Source organism: Haliotis rubra, unplaced genomic scaffold, assembly GCF_003918875.1.
Source record: "Haliotis rubra isolate DU_JTF1 unplaced genomic scaffold, ASM391887v1 Scf291, whole genome shotgun sequence".
NCBI classification, from domain to species: Eukaryota; Metazoa; Mollusca; class Gastropoda; order Lepetellida; family Haliotidae; genus Haliotis; species Haliotis rubra.
In genome coordinates, this window is record NW_025766959.1 from 879,746 (window position 1) to 904,969 (window position 25,224).

Below are 25,224 nucleotides of genomic sequence, written 5' to 3' on the forward strand. Positions count from 1 at the left end.
CATCGTATCCCAGTTGCATAGATTGACGCTCATGCTGTTGATCACTGGATTGCCTGGTCCAGACCTGATTATTTACAGACAGCCGCCATATAGCTGGAATATTGCTGAGTGCAGCGTTAAACATCAAACAAACACACAAACCTTCAGACCCTCGTTTGTAATCAGCGGTCAAGGGTCCGAAGAGTGTGATATAAGAAAGATAGGGCCCTAATGTTCTGAAATACTTGAACGACTCGGTATGCTCGACTGATGTGATGACGTAGTTGACAATGGATAGACTACAGTTATATCTGAGCTATGGTCATGTATTTTCATATTCAAAATCAACTTGGGCCCTTTATTGTAAGGTTAGTCTGTCTCACAGTCCCTGAACCACAGTATTTCCCTACTGCCTGGCCCTGCCCTGAAATGCTAAAGCCCTAAGTGAAGCGAGTCTCAGATTCCAAGCTCACTGGGGTTCCTTTTCAATTTAAATGGGTTTATTTGTCACTATCAAAATTATATATATTCATTAACTAAGCTTTAGTCTATTGTAAGGTTTGTAACCGAGGATTTTACATCCGGTTTGTATGCTGTGATTGCATCCTTAAACTACAAATTCTAGAACATTTGGGGGTTGAATTCCATGCGATTCACACTTTGTATGCTGTGATTGCATCCTTAAACTACAAATTCACACCACACACCCACACCCACACAGCGTGAGGCGCCAGTTTGCCAGCGCAGAAAGTCAGCTTTAACGAACACAATAAGCCACAAAACGACCCGACATCCAAAACCACATTGACTTGGTAAACAATCCTTAACACACTTATCACATAAGGAAAATCGACCGCCTCCGTGGTGTAGTGGTTAGAGCGTCCGCCCGGAGAGCGGAAGGTCGCGGGTTCGATCCCCGACCGCGTCATACCAAAAGACGTTAAAATATGGTACTTGTTGGTCCCTGTCTGGCGCTCGGCATTAATGGGTACAACAAGGACTGGTCGGCTCGGAGTCAGTATAATGCGGCATGGTATCTCAGTGGGCTAGCACTATAAAACCAGCTTAAGTCTGGGCTAGTACAAGCAGCCGCACATACACATACACACGCATGCACGTCGTCATATGAGCGAAATATTCTCAAGCACGACGTAAAACCCAATTTCACCTCACCTCACCTGCGCTTCAACCAGTGTACCCGGAATGAGCTAGCTTGTCCAGAAACAGTTGATAGTTAGCCCAAAATAGACCATTGTTTTGCATTTTAGTTAAAAGTAAAATGACAGCAGATGACTCAGTGTGAAATCTCGGCCCGATTTTGATCCACTCGTAAAGTACCGATAGGTTGGTTGAAGCGACAGTTTAGCATGACCACCTGTAAAGCCATCCCCCGATTTCGTTGGTCATCAATTTTGACAAGGCATACACAAAATATTCTTAAAACACAGGACGGGTCTTTCAAGCACCAACAATTATTATATTCAGTTATTTACATATTACATAAAAAAAGATATATCATTTGTGAAACAATATATATCTTATCAAAAACTAGCCAAAAAAGTCCAAATGATTCGTCCGAAAGGTCCAAAAACTCAGTTCACACAACACAGGCACAACAAACACATCCAAGTCTATCTCTGTGTGAAGAAACTCTGGAACATGTGTTTCACACAGGACACAAGGACAGCCGAGCACGACTGGGGCTGCTTGGATTCTTCACCAAGATCGATCTCCACAACTTGAGGACGGGCTCTGGGGGCAAGGACGGGGAAGGAGGGCAGGGTGTCGGGCAGGGAGTAGAGGGGGTTGACGGTGATCGTGAAGACACCAGGGTGCTTACAAAGAGGAAATACATTTTCTAATAAACCATATAAGTCAGTATTAATCTATAGTTTAATCAAATAGTTCCTATGAAAAAGCGAATCTATAAGGAATCACTTCTTGTACGATTCTGACCACATCATTAGCATGTGTTTATGAATCACTGTCAACAGTGGTGATAACAGTGGTAATTTCATCATACATTTCAGGATACAAAAAAGTTTTGTAAGGGAGAGGTAGAACAATTTAAGTCACTTTTCCCGTGTTGTTTGTCAACAATGAGTACTGTTAATAACCATAATATTATAATGCAAGGGTTTCATATGTAATATTTGTCTCCATAATGATAAAACACAGATAACTTGTTTAAAATGTTTCTTCACTGCAATAGTTCTTGTATTTGTATTTCTAACCAACAGGACACATTCAAACAACTTGAACCTATCCATGACCTACAGGATCAGGGACTGGGGGTGTCTGTTGGGAGAACGGGGACGGGTAGGTCCTAAACCTGTGGAGATCATCTACAGCTGGAATGGAATAAGTAAAACATACAAGATCAAACCGATTTTTATTGTACAGATTAATAAATAGAATGAGTGTGTTTTATGAAAACATGGTGCTTGTGAGGTTTTTGAAGAGCCTAATCAAAGTATGACAAAGGTTAAACTTTGAGGTAAAATGGTCTTTGGACACTTGAGGACACCAAAGAGGAATGTATGTCCAAATATTTACTATTCCTCTTTTTCTCCCAAAATATCCTTCACTGTGCATTCCCAAAATTGATTATTTATTGTATATGTCTTTCATGTCTCAAAATGTATATTTACTGTATATCTTTCAAACCCAAACATGGCCATTAATTGTAGATCTTTCATGTCCTAAAATGTTCTTTTACTGCATATGTCTTTCAGGTCCCAAAAAGGTCAATTACTGTATAATCCTTCATGTCAATAAATGTTATTTTAATATGTATGTCTTCCATGGCCCCAAATGTCTATGTATATGTCTTTTATGTCCCTAAATGTCCATTTACTGTGTAGGTCCTTCATGTCCTAAAATTCCATTTACTGAACATGTCTTTAATGTCCCTAAATGTCTTTACATCCGAATATTACCAAAGGCAGCATCACTTTTACTAGTACCTCACTCTGACAGCATTCCTATTTAGAGGATGGTATATAAACCTACACAACTGTTGTAAATACTTTCTTATGAACAGTATATATTGTAAGAAATTATACTGAGTACAAAATCATATTCACTATTGCCATGGGAAGTGTAGGGGCTGGTACCACACAGACTTACATTTAAGTTCTTGGCGTTAATTCGATCATTCATCATAATACTTTTACACTTTTACAGTATTTCTATCTTTTTGTCTTTTGCCAAGGGTTTGAACTGGTAATAACAGTCAAATCAATTCAAAGCTGAAATATTTACTTTTCCGAGCATTTAGCCTAAAGATTTTCATTTATGCGCACTCCAACAGAGTAGTTTTCTACACGGTAAGACTACAGAATACCGGATACCTTCCGCCATCTTTGAAAGCATGCGAGTTTACTTAGGGTTAGGGTAAGGGTAAGGTTTAGGGTAAGGGTAAGGTTTAGGGTAAGGGTAAGGTTTGGGGTTAGGGTTAGGGTGACGTGACACTAAACAATATGGCTGGTATGTATCCGGTATTCTGTAGGTGTACCATATACACAAACAGGAACAGTTTCGGTCGGTTCAGCAGGTTCTTTTGTTTTTTGTTTATCGGTACTTGTCACAGTTTATCGTATTGAAACACAGAGTGTATAATAATGAAACATTCTCACAACCTCTCTGCTTACTTAGGTGTCACCATAGAACATGGGATAAAAGGATAAAATGCAGGAGGCCAAAAGTTTGAAACAAAAACATAACAAGAGGAATTCACATCCATACACACCAACTTGATCGGTTGTAAAACACAGGACTAAACCTATACGAACGAAATACACATGAAATGGCCGATCTGCTAATGAGACTGTCGGTCATGCTTTTCTACGTTTATTGTTTCTAAATCTTCATGACGAGATTCAAGTTTGAAGTAAAATCCGTCAAACGGTGTCAATCTGGAAGCTTTGAAATAAAGATGAAACGCAAAAATAATTATACACTGCGATCACTTCTAGATACCTTGATGATAGACCGAAGCAACAGAAGCATACATCGTGCAGAACGTGAGATACGTGCGGGATAACGAGCAAAATGTCAACACTGGCGTGGAAACAATGTGCAGCAGTAACAACCAAAATGGCGTCGTGATTAACGGAAGTAGCAACGGTCTCCATGGAGATGCATAAGCGATCGCCGCCCCTCGCTCCTTTCCGTACACATTCGTCACCACTCGCCCCTTTCCGAGTGATCCCGAATCGGAAATCTGTTGAACTCTTGATTGACATGGAATCTTCCCAATCCACAAATACATTTCCAATCCTGTTTGGAGTAATATATTTGAGTGTGACAACAAAGTGCGTTTTTTTAATGGTTTCTTTTCCATACAAAAACGTTTTAGGGGTATACTACATCTGCTTGTTTTTCATTCAGATGTAGATCTAGTCAAAAACAGAGAGCCCAAACCGTCGGACGTATTTCACTTTAACGCAAAAATCATCTTACATAAAATTCTATGTCATGTATCTCTGAAATAACAGTGTCCCTTAGGTACAAGCTCAGCTTGCAGTCAAGACACGAAAAATACCGTCAGGAAAAGGCGACGATAAATTAGTCGGTTCCTGGCTCCATCGGTGTTAAGGGGAAACCACTCCCGGTGGTTTATCTTCGTCTATTTTCAAGGTCACTCGGTACACCGAAGAAAGTCTATTTGGAAGCCATTGGATGTTTGAACATGGTATCTCCTTGTGCCTCCATAAAGAACCATGTCAGGACAAAGATCATAGAATTATTAAATTAAATGAACTTGCAAAATGAAAAATATTTTAACACGTATGTTATGTATATTGGACTTACCCCGGCTTCTCTGTATATGTAGTTGTACAATAACGAAACTGAACTGAACACGAAATGAGTACGTGACTGATGTTACGCCACGCCAGGTATAGAAATTGTGCTGATATTTTTAACTCACAGACCAGATAATCCTTCATCGAATCCTTCACCAAGCCTGCGCTTCAACCAGTGTACCCGGAATGAGCTAGCTTGTCCAGAAACAGTTGATAGTTAGCCCAAAATAGATCATTGTTTTGCATTTTAGTTAAAAGTAAAATGACAGCATGGTTGTCTCAGTGTTGAAATGACGGCGGGCTGCGACGTGATAGTTTGATTTAGCTGCTGAGCGTGGAAAGTTGACTATTTCTGTGGATCTGTTTGAGGGAGCCTACGTCGTCTGCGTTGCGAGTGAGTTGGGTTTACGCTGCTTTTAGCAATATTACAACAATATCACGGCGGGGACACCAGAAATGGGCTTCACACATTGTACCCATGTGGGGAATCGAACCCGGGCCTTCCGTGTGACGAGCGAACGCTTTAACCACTAGGCTACCCCACCGCCCCGAAGCTGTGTGAAAGGATGACAGGCATATGTAGTACATGTGTACAGAGCTGTAACGCATCCAGTCTCTTCACCTCTAGGTTAGCAGATGTATTTTCACCATCGAAGTTACGCGCGGTGTATTCATGTGTAAATACAACTACAGTGAAACCTGCCAACACCGGCACCTGTTTAATCCTGCACACTGTCAAAACCAGCATAAAATTTTGGTCCGGCCATTTTACAACGATATTATGATCATTAATGTCTAATCCGGCACCCTGTCTAAACCGGCATTTTATTTCGGTCCCGTGGGGTGCCGGTTTAGACAGGTTTCACTGTATATCACTGTATACTGTATAATCTCCGAAATAATGAGAGTGAGTGAGTGATTATGGTTTTAAGCCGTTTTAACACTATTCCAGCAACATCACGGCAAGGTAGAAATGGGTTTCACACATTGTAACCATGTGCGGATTCGAACACTTGTCTTCGGTGTGACGAGTGAAGGCTTTAACCATTAGTCTATGCTAACGCCCCCGAAATACTGAGAAATTAAAGATGAAAGGCATATTCGGGGAAACAGGCAAACATGACTAATGTCAATATTTTATGAGTGCTTGTCACATTTACGTCCGTTTTGGCTTTCAGTTTTCCCACAGGACGAATTTCCAATCCCATTTTATGTACCGTTATATCGTCAAACACCATCCATTCAGAATATAAAATGCATAATGTTATTTTACTGAAGGTTTTCTTGGAATTATCTGGAAGAACACATAGGAAGCCGTAGTCTATTGTAGACATCTACTCAAATGAGATCAATGACATTTGTAGATTTTTGCAAAAGTTTAATGGAGGTTCAGGTTATTTGAACGTTAAAAGTCAAGGTGCGTTTCCTGTCATATCACAGTCATCGATATAACGGTGGTTTGTAATGATGGCGTCTAGACAGGCAAACCAGTGGTTGATATTAACAGAACACAGTGACTACAATCAACTAAACTGGTACCCTCCGATCAACAGCCAAAATCGAGATCCCTCGATAAAATCGCCTCCCCAAGCCTACTCCATTTTCCCCTACCCAAACCAACTCACCCTCCCACCCAGCCACCCTACTCTTCCCTAGCTTCGTCACACACATACAGTTTGGTATGGTAGACATAAACACAAAAGTTCGTAAGTTTTGTTCTCCATTTTTGGTTTTGTTTTAAAATTTTACAATGTTTCAACAAACAAATCTATAGTTTTTTTATAGCTATATTTTTTTTTCATTCCCATAGTTACATAGATGCAAACATATTATTGTAACAGAAATGAGTGAGTGAGCGTAACGCCGCTTTTAGGAACACTCCAGCAATATCATGGCCATCAGAGACAGGTCCACACACAGTACCCTTTTGGGGAATTTTTCTGCATAATTTGTGTCAGTTGTACCGGTAATGCAATAGGAGAATATTTGATATCAATATCTATATTTGATGTGGCGTTACCGCTCTACTCACTCACTCACTCACTCACTCACTCTCCTTTCACTTCAACTGATATGAATCTAAGCTAATCCTCATTGTCATAATCCAATAACAGAGGTGACCTGGCCAACGTCAGCTCTGTCCCACGACATTTGTAAAGCTGGTCAATCGATGACCCTTCCAAGAATGGGTCACTGCATATAAACAACTGTATATTCAACTGTACGCTTCAACAGGTAACTATGAAAACGCGGCTGGTCCCATCAAAGCACACGAGTCCACATTAATAAGCCGCCCATGTGCGTGATGAAAGCCGTTCCATTGCTTGGATACTCGGAAATAATTTAAATAATTATCACAGATGTGAATTCTACACTTAAATGGGAAGTTTCAGTAAATTATTAGAGCATATACAATTGTTTACGGAGAGTATACGTCGATAAAAGAAACTTAACATGCAAGGCTGGATTCTGATCAGTAGCTATTCTTCCGTTGGGAAAACATAGTCTCCACTAAATAATTAAAGACGTATGCATAAAATATTTCAGCGGCGGTCTGTAAATAATCGAGTCTGGACCAGACAATCCAGTGATCAACAGTATGAGTATCGGTCTACACAATCGGGATACGATGACATGTGTCAACCAAATCAGCGAGCCTGACCACCCGATCCCGTTAGTCGCCTCTTACGACAAGCATGGGTTACTGAAGATCAATTCTATCCTTCATGGGTCCAGACTGTATTGAGTACTGTTATATGACAGTGTAACTTCTCACCCCCCAAGCCATAAATTATGAACGGCCCCTCAGCATGTGAGCTAACCCGTCGTGTCCTGCAATGTCAATATATATAGTTTACACGCACTTACTTTTAGTCACAAGTGTTCTGCAAACTGATAGTAGTAGTATTTTTACGTTTTACCACAGTTATTGTATTTTAAAATTGTACGGCCATTGAACCCTGTCGACACTCTATTGTGTACCGCCATTGTAATAAATTGCAGTAGTTGGTATTGGTTTGTAAACTTCGTTTATTCAACAACAAAAAGTTAATTTATGACACTGCAGTAACAGTACTCCATGTCATGTCGTTGTTTGTTGGTTATTTATTCAGGTAATAGGACACACATGCAGTGTAGAGGACAATCTCCACTGCCCAGCTGCATTTTAATTTTCAGTTTTATTTTCAGGTATTTTCAAAAATGTCCCTTTGCTTCAGTGAATTTGGACAGTTTTGTCACTGCTGTAAAACTGTTGACAGTTCGGATCTTGCCTTTTCAATGTAATTTTGTAATGTATACGTTTCAGTTATAAAAAACAACACTTTATTAACAACAACCAAAGCACACATTGAAAAGAGATATCCGAGGCAATAAAATACATATTTTCGAAAGGCCGCCAACGTAAACATGTCTATTTGCTGTCATACCCTTCTGGCAGTAAATCTGGAGTGAGTGACTTAAATTTTACGCCGCGTTTAGCAATATTCCAGCAATATCACGGCGGGGGACAGCGGGAAGTAAACTTGGAAAGGTCGCCTTACCTAATAGTCCTTGCCTAGCACTTGGCGCACCTTTAACCTATCATTTAGCTGCCTCTTCTGCTTTAAACAAATATATATTTTCATAACCTATGTTTATTATGAATATCCGATCCGAATATGTGTTTACCGGAGTGATGCCACTCTGGATATAATGCCATGTTGTTGCCAGAACGGATTTCCTGCCGTTATATACACCTATACATGAATTCATGTGGTTTCATCGCAAAAGTTCGTTGCTATCCAATGAATATAAATTTGGATTATGTTTCGTAGAATACGTGATGTTTTTCCAAGCTGTTTTGACACAGCTACGAATTCATGTGCTTGTATATACAAGCGGATCTATTTCCTTTAACAAAGTGGCTATATTATTCAGATATCACTAATCCGCATACGCCCTTCATTGGTTATGAGAAACACAGGGACGGTAGGGTACCCAAGTGGTTATAGAGTCCGCTTGTCACCCGAAGATCTGGGTTCGATACCCTATATGGGTACGATGTGTGATGCCCATTTCTTATGTCTCCCACCCTAACATTGCCTGAATATTGCTAAAAGCGGCGTACTGATTCACCCACTGGGAAATAGCTGTTCAGTACTTAAAATCACTGGGGCAAAATGTATAAGTTGTTTTGTACCACCGTATTTAAGTTACAGTATTTACGTTACATTATTTACGTTACAGTATTTACGGTACAGTATTAACGTTACAGTATTTATGGTACAGTATTTATGATACAGTATTTAAGTTACAGTATTTACCTTACAGTATTTAAGTTACAGTATTTCAGTTACAGTATTTACGTAACAGTATTTACGGTAAAGTATTTACGTTACAGTATTTAAGTTACAGTATTTACGTTATAGTCTTTAAGTTAGAGTATTTACGTTACAGTATTTACGTTACAGTATTTAAGTTACAGTATTTACCTTACAGTATTTACGTTACAATATTTACGTTACAGTATTTACGTTACAGTATTTACGGAACAGTATTTACGTTACAGTTTTTACGTAACAGTATTTACGTTACAGTCTTTAAGTTAGAGTATTTACGCTACAGTATTTACGTTAGAGTATTTACGTTACAGTATTTAAGTTACAGTATTCACGGTACAGTATTAACGTCACAGTATTTATGGTACAGTATTTATGTTACAGTATTTAAGTTACAGTATTTAAGTTACAGTATTTACCTTACAGTATTTACGTTACAGTATTTACGTTACAGTATTTAAGTTAGTGTATTTACCTTACAGTATTTACCTTACAGTATTTACGTTACAATATTTACGTTACAGTATTTACGTTACAGTATTTACGTTACAGTATTTACGTTACAGTTTTTACGTTACAGTATTTACGTTACAGTATTTAAGTTACAGTATTTACAGTATTTACGTTACAGTATTTAAGTTAGAGTATTTACAGTATTTACGTTACAATATTTACGTTACAGTATTTAAGTTACGGGATTTATGTTACAGTATTTACGTTACAGTATTTACGTTACAGTATTTACGTTACAGTATTTACGTTACAGTATTTACGTTACAGTATTTACGTTACAGTATTTAAGTTACAGGATTTAAGTTACAGTATTTACGTTACAGTATTTAAGTTACAGTATTTACAGTATTTACGTTACAGTATTTACATTACATTATTTACGTTACAGTATTTACAGTATTTACGTTACAGCATTTACGTTACAGTATTTACGTTACAGTATTTACGTTACAGCATTTACGTTACAGTATTTAAGCTACAGTATTTAAGTGACAGTATTTACGTTACAATATTTACGCTACAGTATTTACGTTACAGTATTTACAGTATTTACGTTACAGTATTTAAGTTACAGTATTTACGTTACAGTATTTAAGTTACGGGATTTACGGTACAGTATTTACAGTATTTACGTTACAATATTTACGTTACAGTATTTAAGTTACGGGATTTATGTTACAGTATTTACTTTACAGTATTTAAGTTACAGTATTTACGTTACAGTATTTACGTTACACTATTTTAGTTACAGTATTTACGTTACAGTATTTACGTTACAGTATTTACGTTACAGTATTTACGTTACAGTATTTTTACAGGATTTATGTTACAGGATTTACGGTACAGTATTTACAGTATTTACGTTACAATATTTACGTTACAGTATTTAAGTTACGGGATTTATGTTACAGTATTTACTTTACAGTATTTAAGTTACAGTATTTACGTTACAGTATTTACGTTACACTATTTTAGTTACAGTATTTACGTTACAGTATTTACGTTACAGTATTTACATCACATTATTTACGTTACAGTTTTTACGTTACAGCATTTACGTTACAGTATTTACGTTACAGTATTTAAGTGACAGTATTTAAGTGACAGTATTTACAGTATTTACGTTACAATATTTACGCCACAGTATTTACGTTACAGTATTTACAGTATTTACGTTACAGTATTTACGTTACAGTATTTACGTTACAGTATTTACGTTACAGTATTTAAGTTACGGGATTTACGGTACAGTATTTACGTCACAGTATTTATGTTACAGTATTTAAGTTACAGTATTTACGTTACAGTTTTACAGTATTTATGTTACAGTATTTAAGTTACAGTATTTAAGTTACAGTATTTACGTTACAGTATTAAGTGTATTTACGTTACAGTATGTACGTTACAGTATTTAAGTTGCATCAGTTGTATATCAAGGGGCGTGAGCTTGATGCAGGATGTATTAACCTTTACCAATGTCCACAGTATGGTGCGTCATGTATAGGGGCTGGAATAGGCCCATATCCGCCATTTTGTTTCTGACGTCATCACCACCTGTGTGACCTCATTAGGCATAGTCTATAGGCATGACCTCACAATGACCTTGGAGAACACAGTCCCAAATCCGCCATGTTGGCGACCGAGTTCAAACACCTGGCTGACACCCCGTGGGAAACGCATCTGGTGTGACTCACGCTGACTGGGAAGTTAATGACCGCGGCCCCCGTGGGAAACGGATCCGGTGTGACTCACGCTGACTTGGAGTTTAATGACCGCGGACCCTGTGGGAACCGGCGTGACATCATAGCATCACACCATACCATCACGCCATTATTTTGGACCAATCAGCGTAGAGCAACTATCGAACTCACTCCGGTGTGACTCAGGCTGACTGAGGTCAATGACCACAGACCCCTTTGGAAACACATCCAGCGTGACATCATAGCATCAAACCATGACATCACGCCATTATTTTGGACCAATCAGCGTAGAGCAACTATGGAACTCACTTGACCACTGACCACAAACTAGTTTCATCCGGTTTCAATTTTAACTATAAAAAACCCTCTGAGAATGAGTTGAGGTTGTCACTCGCTACATGTGTCTTTTTACAAAATGTTTATATTTTCCACACTCTCTAACCTTTCCTGTCACGTGTAGAGAAAATCTGTTATCTCAAATGTCAAAGCGAGGGCTTGTTACCACAGTATCAATTACCCAATTATCCAGTTAACGTGACACCACCTCAGCTCTAAATCACTGGCCTAACAACAGTCATGTGCACACATATGTGTAAAAGAAATTATACGGGTTCACTGTTGTGGCAGGGGGAGGGAAGTTTCTGTTGACAGTTATCCTGGAGATTTCTCGCGAGTGTAAACAACCTATGTTAATATGACCCACGGAGGACTTTTCGAGAAACCAGTTTCTTTTTGCAAATCCTGCACGTCTTGAAACATGAGTCCACAGTCATCACAAGATGGCATGGTTGGGAAGTTTTCTTCACACGTCTGGTCACGCTGAATGTCTAACTCACACTGAATGGTCCTAGCTTGGATGTCTCCTTTTAAACTGAATGCATTGGGGCAAAGTCGTAAATGGGGAGGTGTTGGGGTTTTAGATCAACCAACAAGTAGCCATATGGTTTCTGGATAGCCCTTTGAAACGGCTCCATGAAATGGTCTGTGTTACCTGGATACATTTGCCTTGCCAAAGTCATAATGGGTTGTTGATCGATAGGGTTGTTGAACAGGAGCAGATAATGGCAGTCTCTTCGTTGTGTGTAATCCTTACTGAAATACAAATTCTGGTTCAAGGCTATCACTGAGAGGTTACGATGATGACTTCCTTCGGTAAAAAGATCTGTAATGCATGAATCTTTGCTGGCAGTAGACATTAAGTCGTCGAGGATAACCACATTCACCACATGGGGATCCAGAAATGCATCCTTTTCCAGGTCAGAAGGAATGCCTTGATGAAATTCCACATAGGGATAAACATGGGTTTGAATGGTGTTATACAAGGGCTGCCATCGTTTGTAGAGCCAAATAATACGTTCAGGATAAGGTTTAATGTTCATCCTTTCTGGAATCTGTTTAACTAAGTAGGTTTTCCCACAGGAGGTGGGCCCTGAGACAATCATGGTGAATGGGTGTATTAGTCTAAATTCTTCCCAAGGCTGAGTAGTACTTTCTGATGAATGTGGTTGTACTGGTTGCTGCTGCTGCTGCTTTTGCTTTTGCTTTTGTTGCTGCTGCTGCTGCTGCTTTTGTTGTTGTTGTTGCTGCTGCTGCTGCTTGATATCTTCTCCTGAATGTTTTGTTCAAATATGACGGGACAAGTCATGAGCCCAAACATATTGTTTGGAGCATACGGAACAGGGATGCATAATGATGTTCACACGTCGACAGTCCTACTACAAATGACACATTTAGCCTTTTGTCTCCATTTAAAAATCTGTTTTCATTTGCTTTGTTGACACTGCTTCCATTGTGTTTTCCCTATTGACGACACTTTCCCTTTCTCTCTTCAACTTGGCTTTAGCCTGTTGAACGACTTGTTGGGTGGGAGACGTGAGAGCAACCGTGTCTGTAGAAGGGGGTAGGTCCATCTTGACGCCTTGTTTATCATATTAGATCACATAATCATAAACGTAAGTAAAGGGATTGGGATAGCCTTTAGCCTGCAAATAGTAATATTTGGTCCATTTCTTAGGGTCGTCCAGATAGGGTGTCCAGTATCTCCTGTTCATTTTCTTGTTCCAGTTGAATACTGACTCTCACACAGAGGTTTCAGATGAAGTGTCACTATCACTGGTCCACGGCTAAATGAAGCTAAATCACCGTTTCTGTCCTCTATATAGATGTCTGCTAGCCCTAATTCTAATTCCTAAAAACATGTTGTTATCAGAGCGTGGTTTCGATCCACGGTCCTCTGGGTTATGAGCCCAGTGCGCTCCCACTGTGCCACTCTGCTCTCCCTTCATCTACCTTTTGTTAGAACTTTTATACACCACATCAACCAATGACAACCAATATTGATTTATTCTCAAATAGTCACAAATACACACAGTATTGTACAATGAACATCACACTCTTACACATCTAAATCTACATGACTACCCCAGCGGACCACCTCTTTCTGAGGTACTCCTACCAGGGCCAAATACGGACAGTTTGGAGACCATTTTTCATGTTCAACCCTAGGATCATCCTCTACGTCCCAGTTCTTGAGAACAACACCACATTGAACACACTTGCAAGCGTCTCCTCTGTTTAAGTACACAAATCCTGCCCGGGCCATTTGACTAGGACTCTGTTTCATCTGCACAGGCCGAGACTGAAAGGAATTCAGCCGTTCTTGGAACCGTGTTTGAGGTTTGAGAGGGATACTGTCCATACATAGGTACCCACCTAGATCATCATCACCATGACGATACTCTGTCTTGTCTGTCTCTAGTCCCAGCAATGTCATGGCTTGTATCTCTCTGCATTCCTCCAGTGCTTTGCAGAAGAGGGTGTAAGCTTGGGGTCCTCGCCGGGGAAGAGTATCTATTAATGCTCTGACCCGGTCAAAGGAGGTTTGTGGTTTTTCGATAATCTCTGGCTTCATGAAGATGGTAAGGACTTCAAACTGTACCAGTTTGTCGACCACCTCTTCTACACGCTGTATAGCTAACACGAGGTCGGAGCGATTCTTCCTCAGGATATCCCGGTGAATGGTTTCCATTTTCTATCTTCAAGGTAAACGGCTACCAGAACCAGTAGAGTCAAGAGCATGCGTGCGGTCTCTCTGGCGACTGAAGTCTGAATGACATGGGGACTGTTCGGGGGCCTTATATTGCCACTCGAGTCTAAAAATACCTCTGGGAAAGTTGTTTATCCCAAGGTCAGCTCAGTACAAGGTCATTGCCTCCATCCGCTTACCCACGGTCACGGTGTCAGCCAGGTGTTTGAAGTCTGTCACCAACATGGCGGATTTGGGACTGTGTTCTCCAAGGTGATGGTGAGGTCATGTTTTTAGACTATGCCTAATGAGGTCACACAGGTGGTGATGACGTCAGAAACAAATGGCAGATTTGGGCCTATTCCAGCCCCTATACAACAGGTGCGGACAAAACCTAGGAACATGATCAGAGTGAGGCGGGATTCGAACCCATGACCATAGGTTTCTGGAACATCTAAGGGACGCAACTCTGCTTTGGGGTGCAAGTGCAGGGTGAGACTTTACCGAATTGTGCCTGTCATTGTCTGACAGGGGAGCCGGGGTAGCTTAGTGGTTAAAGTGTTCGCTCGTTACGCCGAAGGCCTGGGTTCAACTCCATGTTCAAGGCGACCAATGCCGTGCCTATCGCTTATCGCCACCACAAGATGCGTGTGTGAGCGCTTGTATACAGTAAATCACTATTTATAATAATGAGGACTTTGTGTAAGCTTTTCATCGTTTTCTTGGCAAACCCTGTCAGGTCACAAAAGGCTCATCTGCCCATTACACTAAAGGATCCATTGTTTTAGAAAGAAAGCAACCCATGCATGCCTGTCATAAGTGGCGACTATGCTTATCTTATAGAAGGCGACTTGTGGGATCGAGCTTCGTAGGTCGATGCTCCTGATATCAATCACTGGAATGTCTAGTCCACATTTTATTATACACAGGCCGCTGCCATATAGCCGGTAAAACAACATTAATTCACTCAATTCAACTCTATACTGCAGTGACATATACATGTACTATCGTTGCAGCTGTCGTTGTGACAGAAAGATTGATCCCTGTAAATGGATTGTCACGTGATGTCATGTTTTTAGTAACCATGGTGATATTGAATTCGGATATGTTATTGTACGCTATGTACTAGAACTGCACAAGTCTCTTAGGTAATGATTAATGGTTGAAATGATCATTTCTAGATTAAAAACATATCTATATAAATAAGAGACTGGGGTCCTGTATACTGTCCGCTTATCTAGACTTGCATATAATTACTATACATGAATGGGCTTAACACTCAGTACAGCCTTGGAGCAAGGCTAGCCATGTATCTGGCTGCAGGCAGACATCACAAATCGTATTGGTGGTACAATCTGCTTGTAGGTTTAGTGCATGTAACGTGGGAAGTCATTAGGTTAAACTCTATCTGAATTACTGTCCATACATAGCTTGGCGGAATGATCGTCTAGAGAAGGGAGGGTAAACAGACACAACGTTTATGGTAACACCAACAGCAGCGCCTAACACAATAAATATATTCACAGACACGAGTGCATGACCTTGAAGGTAAAACCTTCCGCGGTCGTGTTTGGTGTCTGTCTGTATAATTGAACTGAACTGAACTTCATTGGCTTTGGCTTTTGTCTGTAGCGTTAGAAGTCTACAGGAGAAATATATAAGTGTATAAAACATCTTGCATCGTATAAACCATGTATCAATATCAGCACGTATAAATCACGCCATGCATATGCATGAATGGGTGGGTGAGTGAGTGAGTTTAGTTTCACGCCGCTTTGAGCAATATCAAGGCGGGGGTTACCAGAAACGGGCTTCACACATTGTACCTATGTGTAGAATCGAACCCGGGTCTTCCGCGTGACGAGAGAACGCTTTAACCACTAGACTACCCCACCGCCCCGTATATGCATGACACAATCTCAAATAGCATTATCGTGAGAACGTTTTGTTTAAACAGATAACAGAATTTGGGAAGTTCATAGTTGCATTGACGACTAACCCTTAGTTTTATATCAGGCTAGATCTTAATATAGAACAAACTTTATGGATAACAACTTCTTTTTATTCGTGAGTGCGACGTTTCGATACAGATTCTTGTACCGTTGTCAGCTTGACAACGGTACAAGAATCTGTATCGAAACGTCGCACTCACGAATAAAAAGAAGTTGTTATCCATAAAGTTTGTTCTATATTGTACTTCCCAACTTCTAAAATGCCACTCAGAGAAGTAGATCTTAATATACGAGATGAATTAAATAAAAGTTGTCATTCTGTTAGAAAGTGATCACATTTCAAAATGGTGAAATTCACAAACAATAAAACTCAGGCCATGCTGCTTTACAACTTGCAAGTGCTGTCTTCTGTCGTCTCCCTGTTCAGTTGGTAATGGAGGATTCCAGGTTATAAAGTTCAATATTTCCTGCTACCATTTTTCTTGCATAGTGATAATGAAATTTTCAAATATTAAGTTATCTTGAATATATATTTTAACCTTCAGATGATGATGATAATAATAAGAAATTGTTGGGTAATATTGGGTAATATGTGTTGGTCGACACAATGTTTGGGGGATACCTGATGAAGAACTAAATTAAGAGACTGACGGGAGAAGAGTCTGGAGTGAGTATTTCGTCTGCGAGTAACCCTACTACTACTGCCTCTCTCTCTCTCTCTCTCTCTCTCTCTCTCTCTCTCTCTCTCTCTCTCTCTCTCTCTCTCTCTCTCTCTCTCTCTCTCTCTCTCTCTCTCTCTCTCTCTCTCTCTCTACTGGTATTGGTATTTGCAAAACACTAATAAAAGTAATTAAATGTAAACTGAACAAACTGTCCCCCATCTTTCTCTGACAAAATAACAGCCTGCATTCGCATAGTGACGGTTTCGCATTTTGGCATTAATTTCTATCATTTTGACATAGGATCGTATCATTTCCTGTCCGAGGTACAGGAATCTCAGTCTGTCCTACTGATCCACAAGTAAGTTTTGATAAAGGCCAATTCGCAGCTTTAGACTGTGATAAAACGAGATTGCAGAAAGAAAACCCACCCAAACGACCTTGACCCACCTGATTTACATAGAAAGGTCGATTTACTGGGTTGGCCATAGCGCATAGCGTCAGACGAGCTTGGTGATCATTTTGAGAGTTGCTTTCCTCCTTTCCCACCTCTGAAAATGGCTAAAGTTTTAGGTGTTGCCGTCGATGGTAGCGACATCTCCAATGCGGCTTTTGAATGTAAGTATATTTCTCGCGATTGCGGAGAAAGGTGTTACCATGGCTTCTTGGTCCGCCGATCGAAGGATCCACGACCTCCTCAACATACACGTACAGTACCCGTCGTTTGCGAATGCATGTATAGAAAAATATGGAGTTTTAAACAACCTTACCAATGTAATATCGTCAAGTGTGTTTGACTGATTTCTTCAGAGTAGTCATGCCTGTTTATTCAATAGCTGGAGAACGAGGTCACATTGAATTATTGCTTGCGGTTCTGTCATGCCCGTACTGCACAATCTACCTAGTCTAATGGTCTCTAATGCTCACGGGCATCTTTGCCTTACTAAACTGATGTAGACTGTTTGCTATTTTGTTGCTTCGTTCTGATATGCTGATGAGAAAGAAATTTAATTTGTTACTACGAGAGACCATATACCTATATATCGGTATAGTATATGGTCTCTGTTACTACTAATATTGTTTGTTAACTGCAGATCGCCATAGTTAAAAATAGATCTGAAATTCGTACATAGTTGCCTGAGTTGGAGTAGGTGTAGCTAAGATCCATAGCGTTCACTGACATGAACATGTCAGTGAACGCTACGTATCTTAGGTAGAGTAGGTGGTCCGTGAGAATTCCTACAGTAGCTCGGAAAAGTTTCAGCAAACTAGGCTGGTCGTCAAAGGCAACTAGGTGGACCGGGTGGTCAGAATCGGGGACTTATTTGATTGCATGTCCACAAAGAGGTGTGGGTACTATAGTGGTTGTCACACAAGTGTGTTTGGAATGGTAAATCCAATGTCCTGTTTCAGAAATAAACATTGTATTTAGCAAGCCTACTACAGTACATGGCATTCAGTCGGTCCATGTATTGCCAGGTGCCTTCTACCTCCCACTTCCAGAAAATCAGTAACCACTACTCTGCTAATTGCCTCAAAAATAATTTTAAATTATTCAATTGTTCAAATCTGGTATAAAAAAACTGATAAAAAATTTAACTCAAAAATTATTTGCATATTAAGATAAAGGTTTTCATCAACATTCTTCTTTATTGTTCATATTTTCTCAACCAGTTGACTAAAATAAACAAAAATACATAATAGAACCTCTCTGCCATAATTATAGAAATTGTAGGTGCAAGAAGTGCTTAACTGCGGTAATTGTATGCCACAAGATACCCTTGCAGGCAGTTTTACTGAGCAGCTTTGTGACAGAAATGCAGTAAGACCTGAAGTGCAGACTTGTCTCTCACACAACTATTAATACTCCCACTTAACATTCTGTGCTGTTGACACTCTGGGGTGAATGTTCGCAGTGAAGTGCCCGGGAATGATCTGCTGTGACAGAACACAAGCATATAGTTAATGTGTTGCTTGTCATATCCATAATTCATTTGATACACTCGCTCACCAAAGTGACCTTCACCAATGTCAACACTGAAGGCAAGCTGAGTGGATGTGTAGCCCTACAGTGATGTATAATTCGTCTAGGAAAATATAAGGATGAGTGCTGAATGTACCAGCAAAACTCTATACTGTAATAATATTGAATCACATATAACAATATAGTTTTAATATTTGGGATATGTTTGTTTATTGTATATTATGAAAGGCATCCTAGGGTGCAGTGGAAGTTGAAGGGGTGTGTCCTTTTGTGTTATTTCTGTCAAGAAGAATATATACATGTACAGCCTCATTTGTGGGTCTACATATATGGAAGTTCCCTTTGTGTTTCATTTAGATGGTATTAAATCTGTTTTTGTGCATGTACATCATGATAGCCATTGCGTCATGAACTGTATGTGAGAATATGTGGAATAATCCGAACTGGGACTTTATTTTCAACCTAAACAGTAATCGATTCAGACTGTTTTGTCATGACAGGTTGTTATGATGAAATCAGAAATAGAACATGACAGACTTCATACATATCGACCCGTGAAGATCCGATTTAGAATCTTCAGTAACCCATGCTTGTCATAAGAGGCGTCTAACGGGATCAGGTCGTCAGGCTTGCTGACTTGGTTGACACATGTCATTGTATCCCAATTGTGTAGTTTGATGCTCATGTTGTTGATCACTGGATTGTGTGGTCCAGACCCGATTATTTACAGTGTTATGAGAATGTCATATATCTATACATAATTCTGTATGTATATTTATAAACCTGAAGTCATTCTAAAATATATTTACATTCCCTAAAATACCTGTTCACCTTAATTGAGAAGCTATGCTTACCAGTGACCACTCTCCATTGTCTATAAGTAAGCTGGGGTAATGAAACAACGATGTTATATAATTGTAGCTTGGGTTTTTGACTTGTTCAAGCAAGGTAACACACAAAGTGATCAGTGCCCAGGTCGGGAGTGAACTGAACGGTTTGGCCATGTCGGCAAGTTTAAACTGTCTACTTGAATATGCCATGTCGGCATAGAGTGATTTCATGTGAAGGATTATATGTGTTATTATTCTGAGGAATGTGATGGAGCAGGAACAATTGTATATCCATGTGATAACCAAAGTAAGACTTTTAACATATACCATGATACTTGTTTTGAACATTTGTATATATGTATAGACTGCCAGTATTAAAACTATCTTAAATTGTTGTGTGATCTCTCCACTCGTAACAACAGACCGCCGCTGTATAGCTGAAATAATGCTGAGTGCGGCGTAAAACTAAACTCACTCACTCATACACATCGTAATGCAACATGATACAGAAAGGATGTATGTATTTTACTGATTTTGTTGTAAGTAATCAGTGTTATTATCTATAATGTATGTAGTTATTTAACATACATAATGTCAAACTTCAAAGTGTTATATATAATGTGTACACAATTATACAAATAAATGTTTCAGCTTAAGAAATAATAGGACAATTACATGTCTAACTACCAAAATAGGCCTGTTTGTACATGGTGTAGTGAAACAGGATATGAAATTTAAATTGTAAATAATCATTTCTAGTCATGTTTTATCACAAAGTTACATTTACATAAATCAATGTATTATCTACATTTGTTTTTATTTGCATTATATAGCAGATTAGGGCTGGCAAAAAGAATCAATAATCAGGAAAATGGGCGCAGTGACAAATTATTTTATTATTAATAATTACCGCATGAAAACTGTCATAAACAATATCTTATGTATACTGTTGTGAGAAATAAAGCCTGTATATACACAAAGTTACATTTTTATTCATGAACTGCTATAAATCTGTTCAGAATGTTGCTTTTGTTAGTAAACAATGGATAACTGTGTCACAGCAACATGATGTTATAATATGATTATTTTTAATTTTTGCTGACAGTTACTTTCTCGATATTTATTGTCGATGGATATTTAGTTAACGATCATCAATATCTTTGATCTGTATTGATGGCCAGGCCCTCACCAGATAGCAATTTTCTCAAAAATAGAGGTTAAGCATGATGGTTGACTGCTAATAATAGACTAAAATGATAGTATTGTTGCCCAAGCAGGTCCTTGTGGAGGTATGACCACTGTTCAAAATAAGCGCCAAGCCAGTAGGTCCATGGCAAGTAGATTTCGTGTTGGACCCATAGTTTCAAAGAAGTGTGTATTTGTCATAAAAATCTGAAGTTTTTAAATGAGGGCTTGAAGAGTTTATAAAGGACCTGAATCTTGTAAAGTTTGGTGGTCCTAATGGAAGCTTGGTAATTTGTTTTATTTCAAACATTGGGTGTGACCTGTGTGTTTCAGATGCTTTAGAAAGCCTGTACAAGCCTGGAGACACCGTTGTGGTGATCCATGTTGCTGAATATCACATCAGCATTCCTGCAGGTAGGTACACAATAGCCAGACTAATTATTTAACCTCCATTCTAGAAATTTGTAGGTAATTGTTAATAACGAAGCATGCAACTTTATGGGTTACATCCTGTTTGTTGCTTAGAGCGATGTTTTGACGTAGATTCCTACATCATTATCAAGCTTTAACTTGATACAGTTTATGATTTCCATTCACACTAATGTCACAAGTTTTGCATCTACTCACCAACTTCGTAACAAATAAGCGTAAAAAGTGAAAGCACTCCCAAGTCAGAAACAACATGAGCTAAGTTTTCATAAGATACGGATCATAGTTATATTTCAGTTGTAAGTTTGATGTGGATCCAATCATTCAATGATAATTTAATTAATGTTTTAAATGAATTATTTATTTGGATGAAGAGGTGTAATTTTTTGTACTTTTAAGTATATTCAAAATGATTGGGGTGGTGGTTTGTATTAGTACTGAGACAATCAAGTTTTTGACAATCAAAATCAACGTTGCATCATTTGTAATTCAGAATGTAAAGTGTTGTGTTATTCATTGTGTTTTAGTCGGTTCATCAGATGTTGAGAAGTTGTGTGAAGAAATGAAAAAGCGAGATCAAGAGATTGGATCTTTGACAGCCACTTACACAAATGCGTTGAGACAGAAATCAGTAAGTTATAACTCGCTCATCAAACTGATCGGATTGAGCAACAATCATTTTTCACACAATCACAAATGTGTAAGAAATCACCAAACATTGTGGTACTATGTGTCACAATACAATTCATACTACTGATGCTCATATCTGTTGTAATCTAGGCTAATCTAACACCAAGCTTTATCTAGGGAAGGCACAGGGCCCGGTGGATTTTGGTCACCTTCACTTAATTTTCAGGGTCATAGCGACACTTTGAAGATTTCAGAATGTTAAGCTGCATGTTAAGATTGTCAGCGAGATATCTCAAGAACAGTTCACTGGATTTTCTATAGACTTTCAAGATTTCCCTTGAATGTTTTTCAATAAGCAGTTATTACTATATTTGCATATTTCATACACTAAGACACTCATGTCAAGGTCAAAGTCAGTCTTGAAAATATTTGTGGGTTTGAACAACTACAGAGCAAGATATCAAGAGAGGTTGACTGGTCATGTTTTTGTTTACATTTAACTTCATCTTAAATTACGACCTTCACTTTCTTTAGTTTTTAAGTTTGATTTCATAATTTGCGGCGGGGGATTATGTCACCTTAGTGACAATTCTTGTATTAATTTGAGAGAGGCTGGCTCTTTGCTGTACACACAATGTTATCAATTTTAATTTATTTAATTTCAGATAAGTGGCAAGGCAGTGAGACCAACTGGCGGCAAGCCTGGAGAGGTGATAGTCAAGACATGCAAGGAAGAGGGGATTTCCCATATCGTCATGGGAACAAGAGGTCTGGGAGCATTTCAGAGAGCTGTCTTGGGTAGTGTGAGCCAGTATGTCCTAAACCACTCGTCTATTCCTGTCACCATTATACCTAAGAAAGCCTGAGCAATAGGTTGAATGTGGAACATCAATGAGAATATCTCTATTTGGAGATTTTCTTGAGACTTAAAAGATTTTTAGCAGATTTTTAGAGGGGAAATTGAATTATAAGCAAAGGTGAAAATTGCATTTAAAGCAGATTTTTAGAGGGAAAACTGAATTATGATATCAGAGATTTGTGGAGAGGCTTTTATTGTAAGGGGTTACAGGTTAAGAATTATGAAACTCTTGATTCTGTGTTGCTTCATTTGGATCATGGATAATGTGTGTCATGTCTTCTGTTGGTGACATCCACCTCTACCATTGTTCACACGGACTAGCGATTTATGTAATATAACTTGAGTTTGGATGAATTGTTACTAATGGACCAGTGTCAGTGTCTGTCCATGTACATGAGACAGGACATACCACGGCTGGAGAATCAGAGACGTTACCGTCTATACTTTATAAACACAAATGTAACTGGGTTTTTGATGTACCAGCGTATTTGTTTACTGTACATATGATCCATTGTGACTGAACTTCAAACTGGACTGAAAGCTGTTATTGGGAATGAATCCCTGCCATATTTCAAGTTTTCCTTTTTAATCTTGCTTTAGCCAATGCAGACTTTTGTTTTTAATTTGAATTACCTACTTTGTTACAGCTACATTTGTTGTTAGAGGAGAATGCTCAGAGATGTGTGACTTGGGTCAGCACGACCCAGATTTCTTTCATTGTAATCGGATATATCAGTAATGCTACATGGCAAGTACTGGAGCAGTATTCAAGATTCTTGTTTGTTTACCAGTTGCCATGGTAACATGAAAAAGATTGTCTTAAAACTCCTGATCTACTCATGGAATTATTTGAGGAAACTATTCAAGACCAGAAGTACTTGATCTGATTCTGGAAGCACTATCAGTGTACCAGCAGAGAATGTTGTTTTCATCTTTTCTAGTACTGCACTGGAAGTTTTTCAAACATTGTTACCGTGGCAACTGGAACTACTTGTTAAGTTTGTATGGTATTTTTGCCCTAATTCTCATGTTCAGCAGTTCATGCATTTACAGCTTGAGGAGAGTATTTTTGTTTGTATGTATGCAATTTATACAATTATTTACACCACTTTCAGAGTTCTACAGAGAGGAGACATAATGAAAATGTGAAATTTACAAATAATGACATGAAACATTCACTTTTTGCATTACCATGAATACCAACCTTGTGCTTCAAGTACTGATTAGAGAATTCTTATTTATCACAAAGCTTCTAACATTCCGTTTGTTATTTTGAAATTGCAGCATAATATCTTTATTTCTAGCTAATTCATCACAAAATGTGTTTTTTTTCTGAATATTCCATGTTTATTAATAGAGTCCATTGCAAAAGATATTTTCATTCAGTTGTCTACACTTTAGTTTCAAGGTTAATTACAGATATGTTCTTAAATGTTTTGTGATAACAATACTATTGTATTAGCAGGAGGTCACATGTTAATTTGGGTTACATTTTGTGTGACTTAACATTCCTTGTCATGATGTTACACATGGGTGTCTGTACTGAACATCAAAACTGTATTTTACAATCAAAGGTACAATTACAGCAAACCATTCATATCATTGCTATAAGGGACAGGATTGTCAACCCTATGCAAACTGCAAGACTCACCTCAACCCCAATCTTGTTAAACCAGCATGACCGTATTGAGAAGACAAAATCCAGTGGTAAACATAAACATACAGCACTATATGAATATCAGAATAAATATAGCATGAAATATTGTAACCTACCACTAGTGTCTTAAGCAAGCTTCGTGATTTCCTGTCATAACAGTTGTATTTAATCAAAGCTATTGATTTAATGGATTGTATTATATCATCTCTCCCCAATGATGCTTGTTATGCTTATCTGCTCACACCATGTACAAATTCTTATAAATGATTATCACACCTGTATTCATGTAGCATTTAATAAATTTTCACCCCTTTTGTGTGTGTTGGTTGTGACTTGATGCAGAGGTTGTCCTCAGTTACGTCAGTAGGTCCGAGTGTCACTGACAAAGGAAGGGAGCATTGTGCTTTCAGGAGAAACCCATGAGGTCAGGAATGTTAGAGCTGCTCCCAGTAAAAAGCAGTAGCAAACCCTGAGACCAGGAGTGTTTGAACTGCTTCCTGTTATGAGAAGCAGAAAACCTTGAGGTCAGAGAGTTTCAGCTGCTGCTTGCATTCAGTAGGAGAAAACCTTGAGGTCAGGAGTGTTTGAGCTGCTTCCTGTAATGGGTAGGAGAAGACCTTGGGGTCAGGGGTTTTTGAACTGCTTCCTGTTATGAGAAGCAGAAGACCTTGAGGTCAGAGAGTTTCAGCTGCTGC

General features: G+C 38.8%; 1 protein-coding gene across 1 annotated transcript; it reads left to right on the top strand.

Annotated features, from left to right (window-relative positions):
• The first annotated feature begins 17,414 nt into the window (after positions 1-17,414).
• Positions 17,415-24,843, top strand: LOC124281982 (universal stress protein YxiE-like). Its single transcript, XM_046717993.1, has 4 exons — positions 17,415-17,573; positions 21,288-21,368; positions 21,911-22,014; positions 22,679-24,843. The coding sequence occupies exons 1-4, from the start codon at positions 17,513-17,515 to the stop codon at positions 22,877-22,879; spliced, it is 447 nt and encodes a 148-aa protein (XP_046573949.1). The 5' UTR covers positions 17,415-17,512; the 3' UTR covers positions 22,880-24,843.
• The last annotated feature ends 381 nt before the right edge of the window (positions 24,844-25,224 follow it).

What these genes read in the sequence shown, in the direction of transcription:
- LOC124281982 (XM_046717993.1), top strand. Translation starts at nt 17,513, where the DNA reads ATGGCTAAAGTTTTAGGTGTTGCCGTCGATGGTAGCGACATCTCCAAT. An exon ending in CTCCAATGCGGCTTTTGAAT is followed by an intron (nt 17,574 to 21,287) that starts GTAAGTATATTT and finishes TGTGTGTTTCAG; the next exon opens with ATGCTTTAGAAAGCCTGTAC. An exon ending in ATGCGTTGAGACAGAAATCA is followed by an intron (nt 22,015 to 22,678) that starts GTAAGTTATAAC and finishes ATTTAATTTCAG; the next exon opens with ATAAGTGGCAAGGCAGTGAG.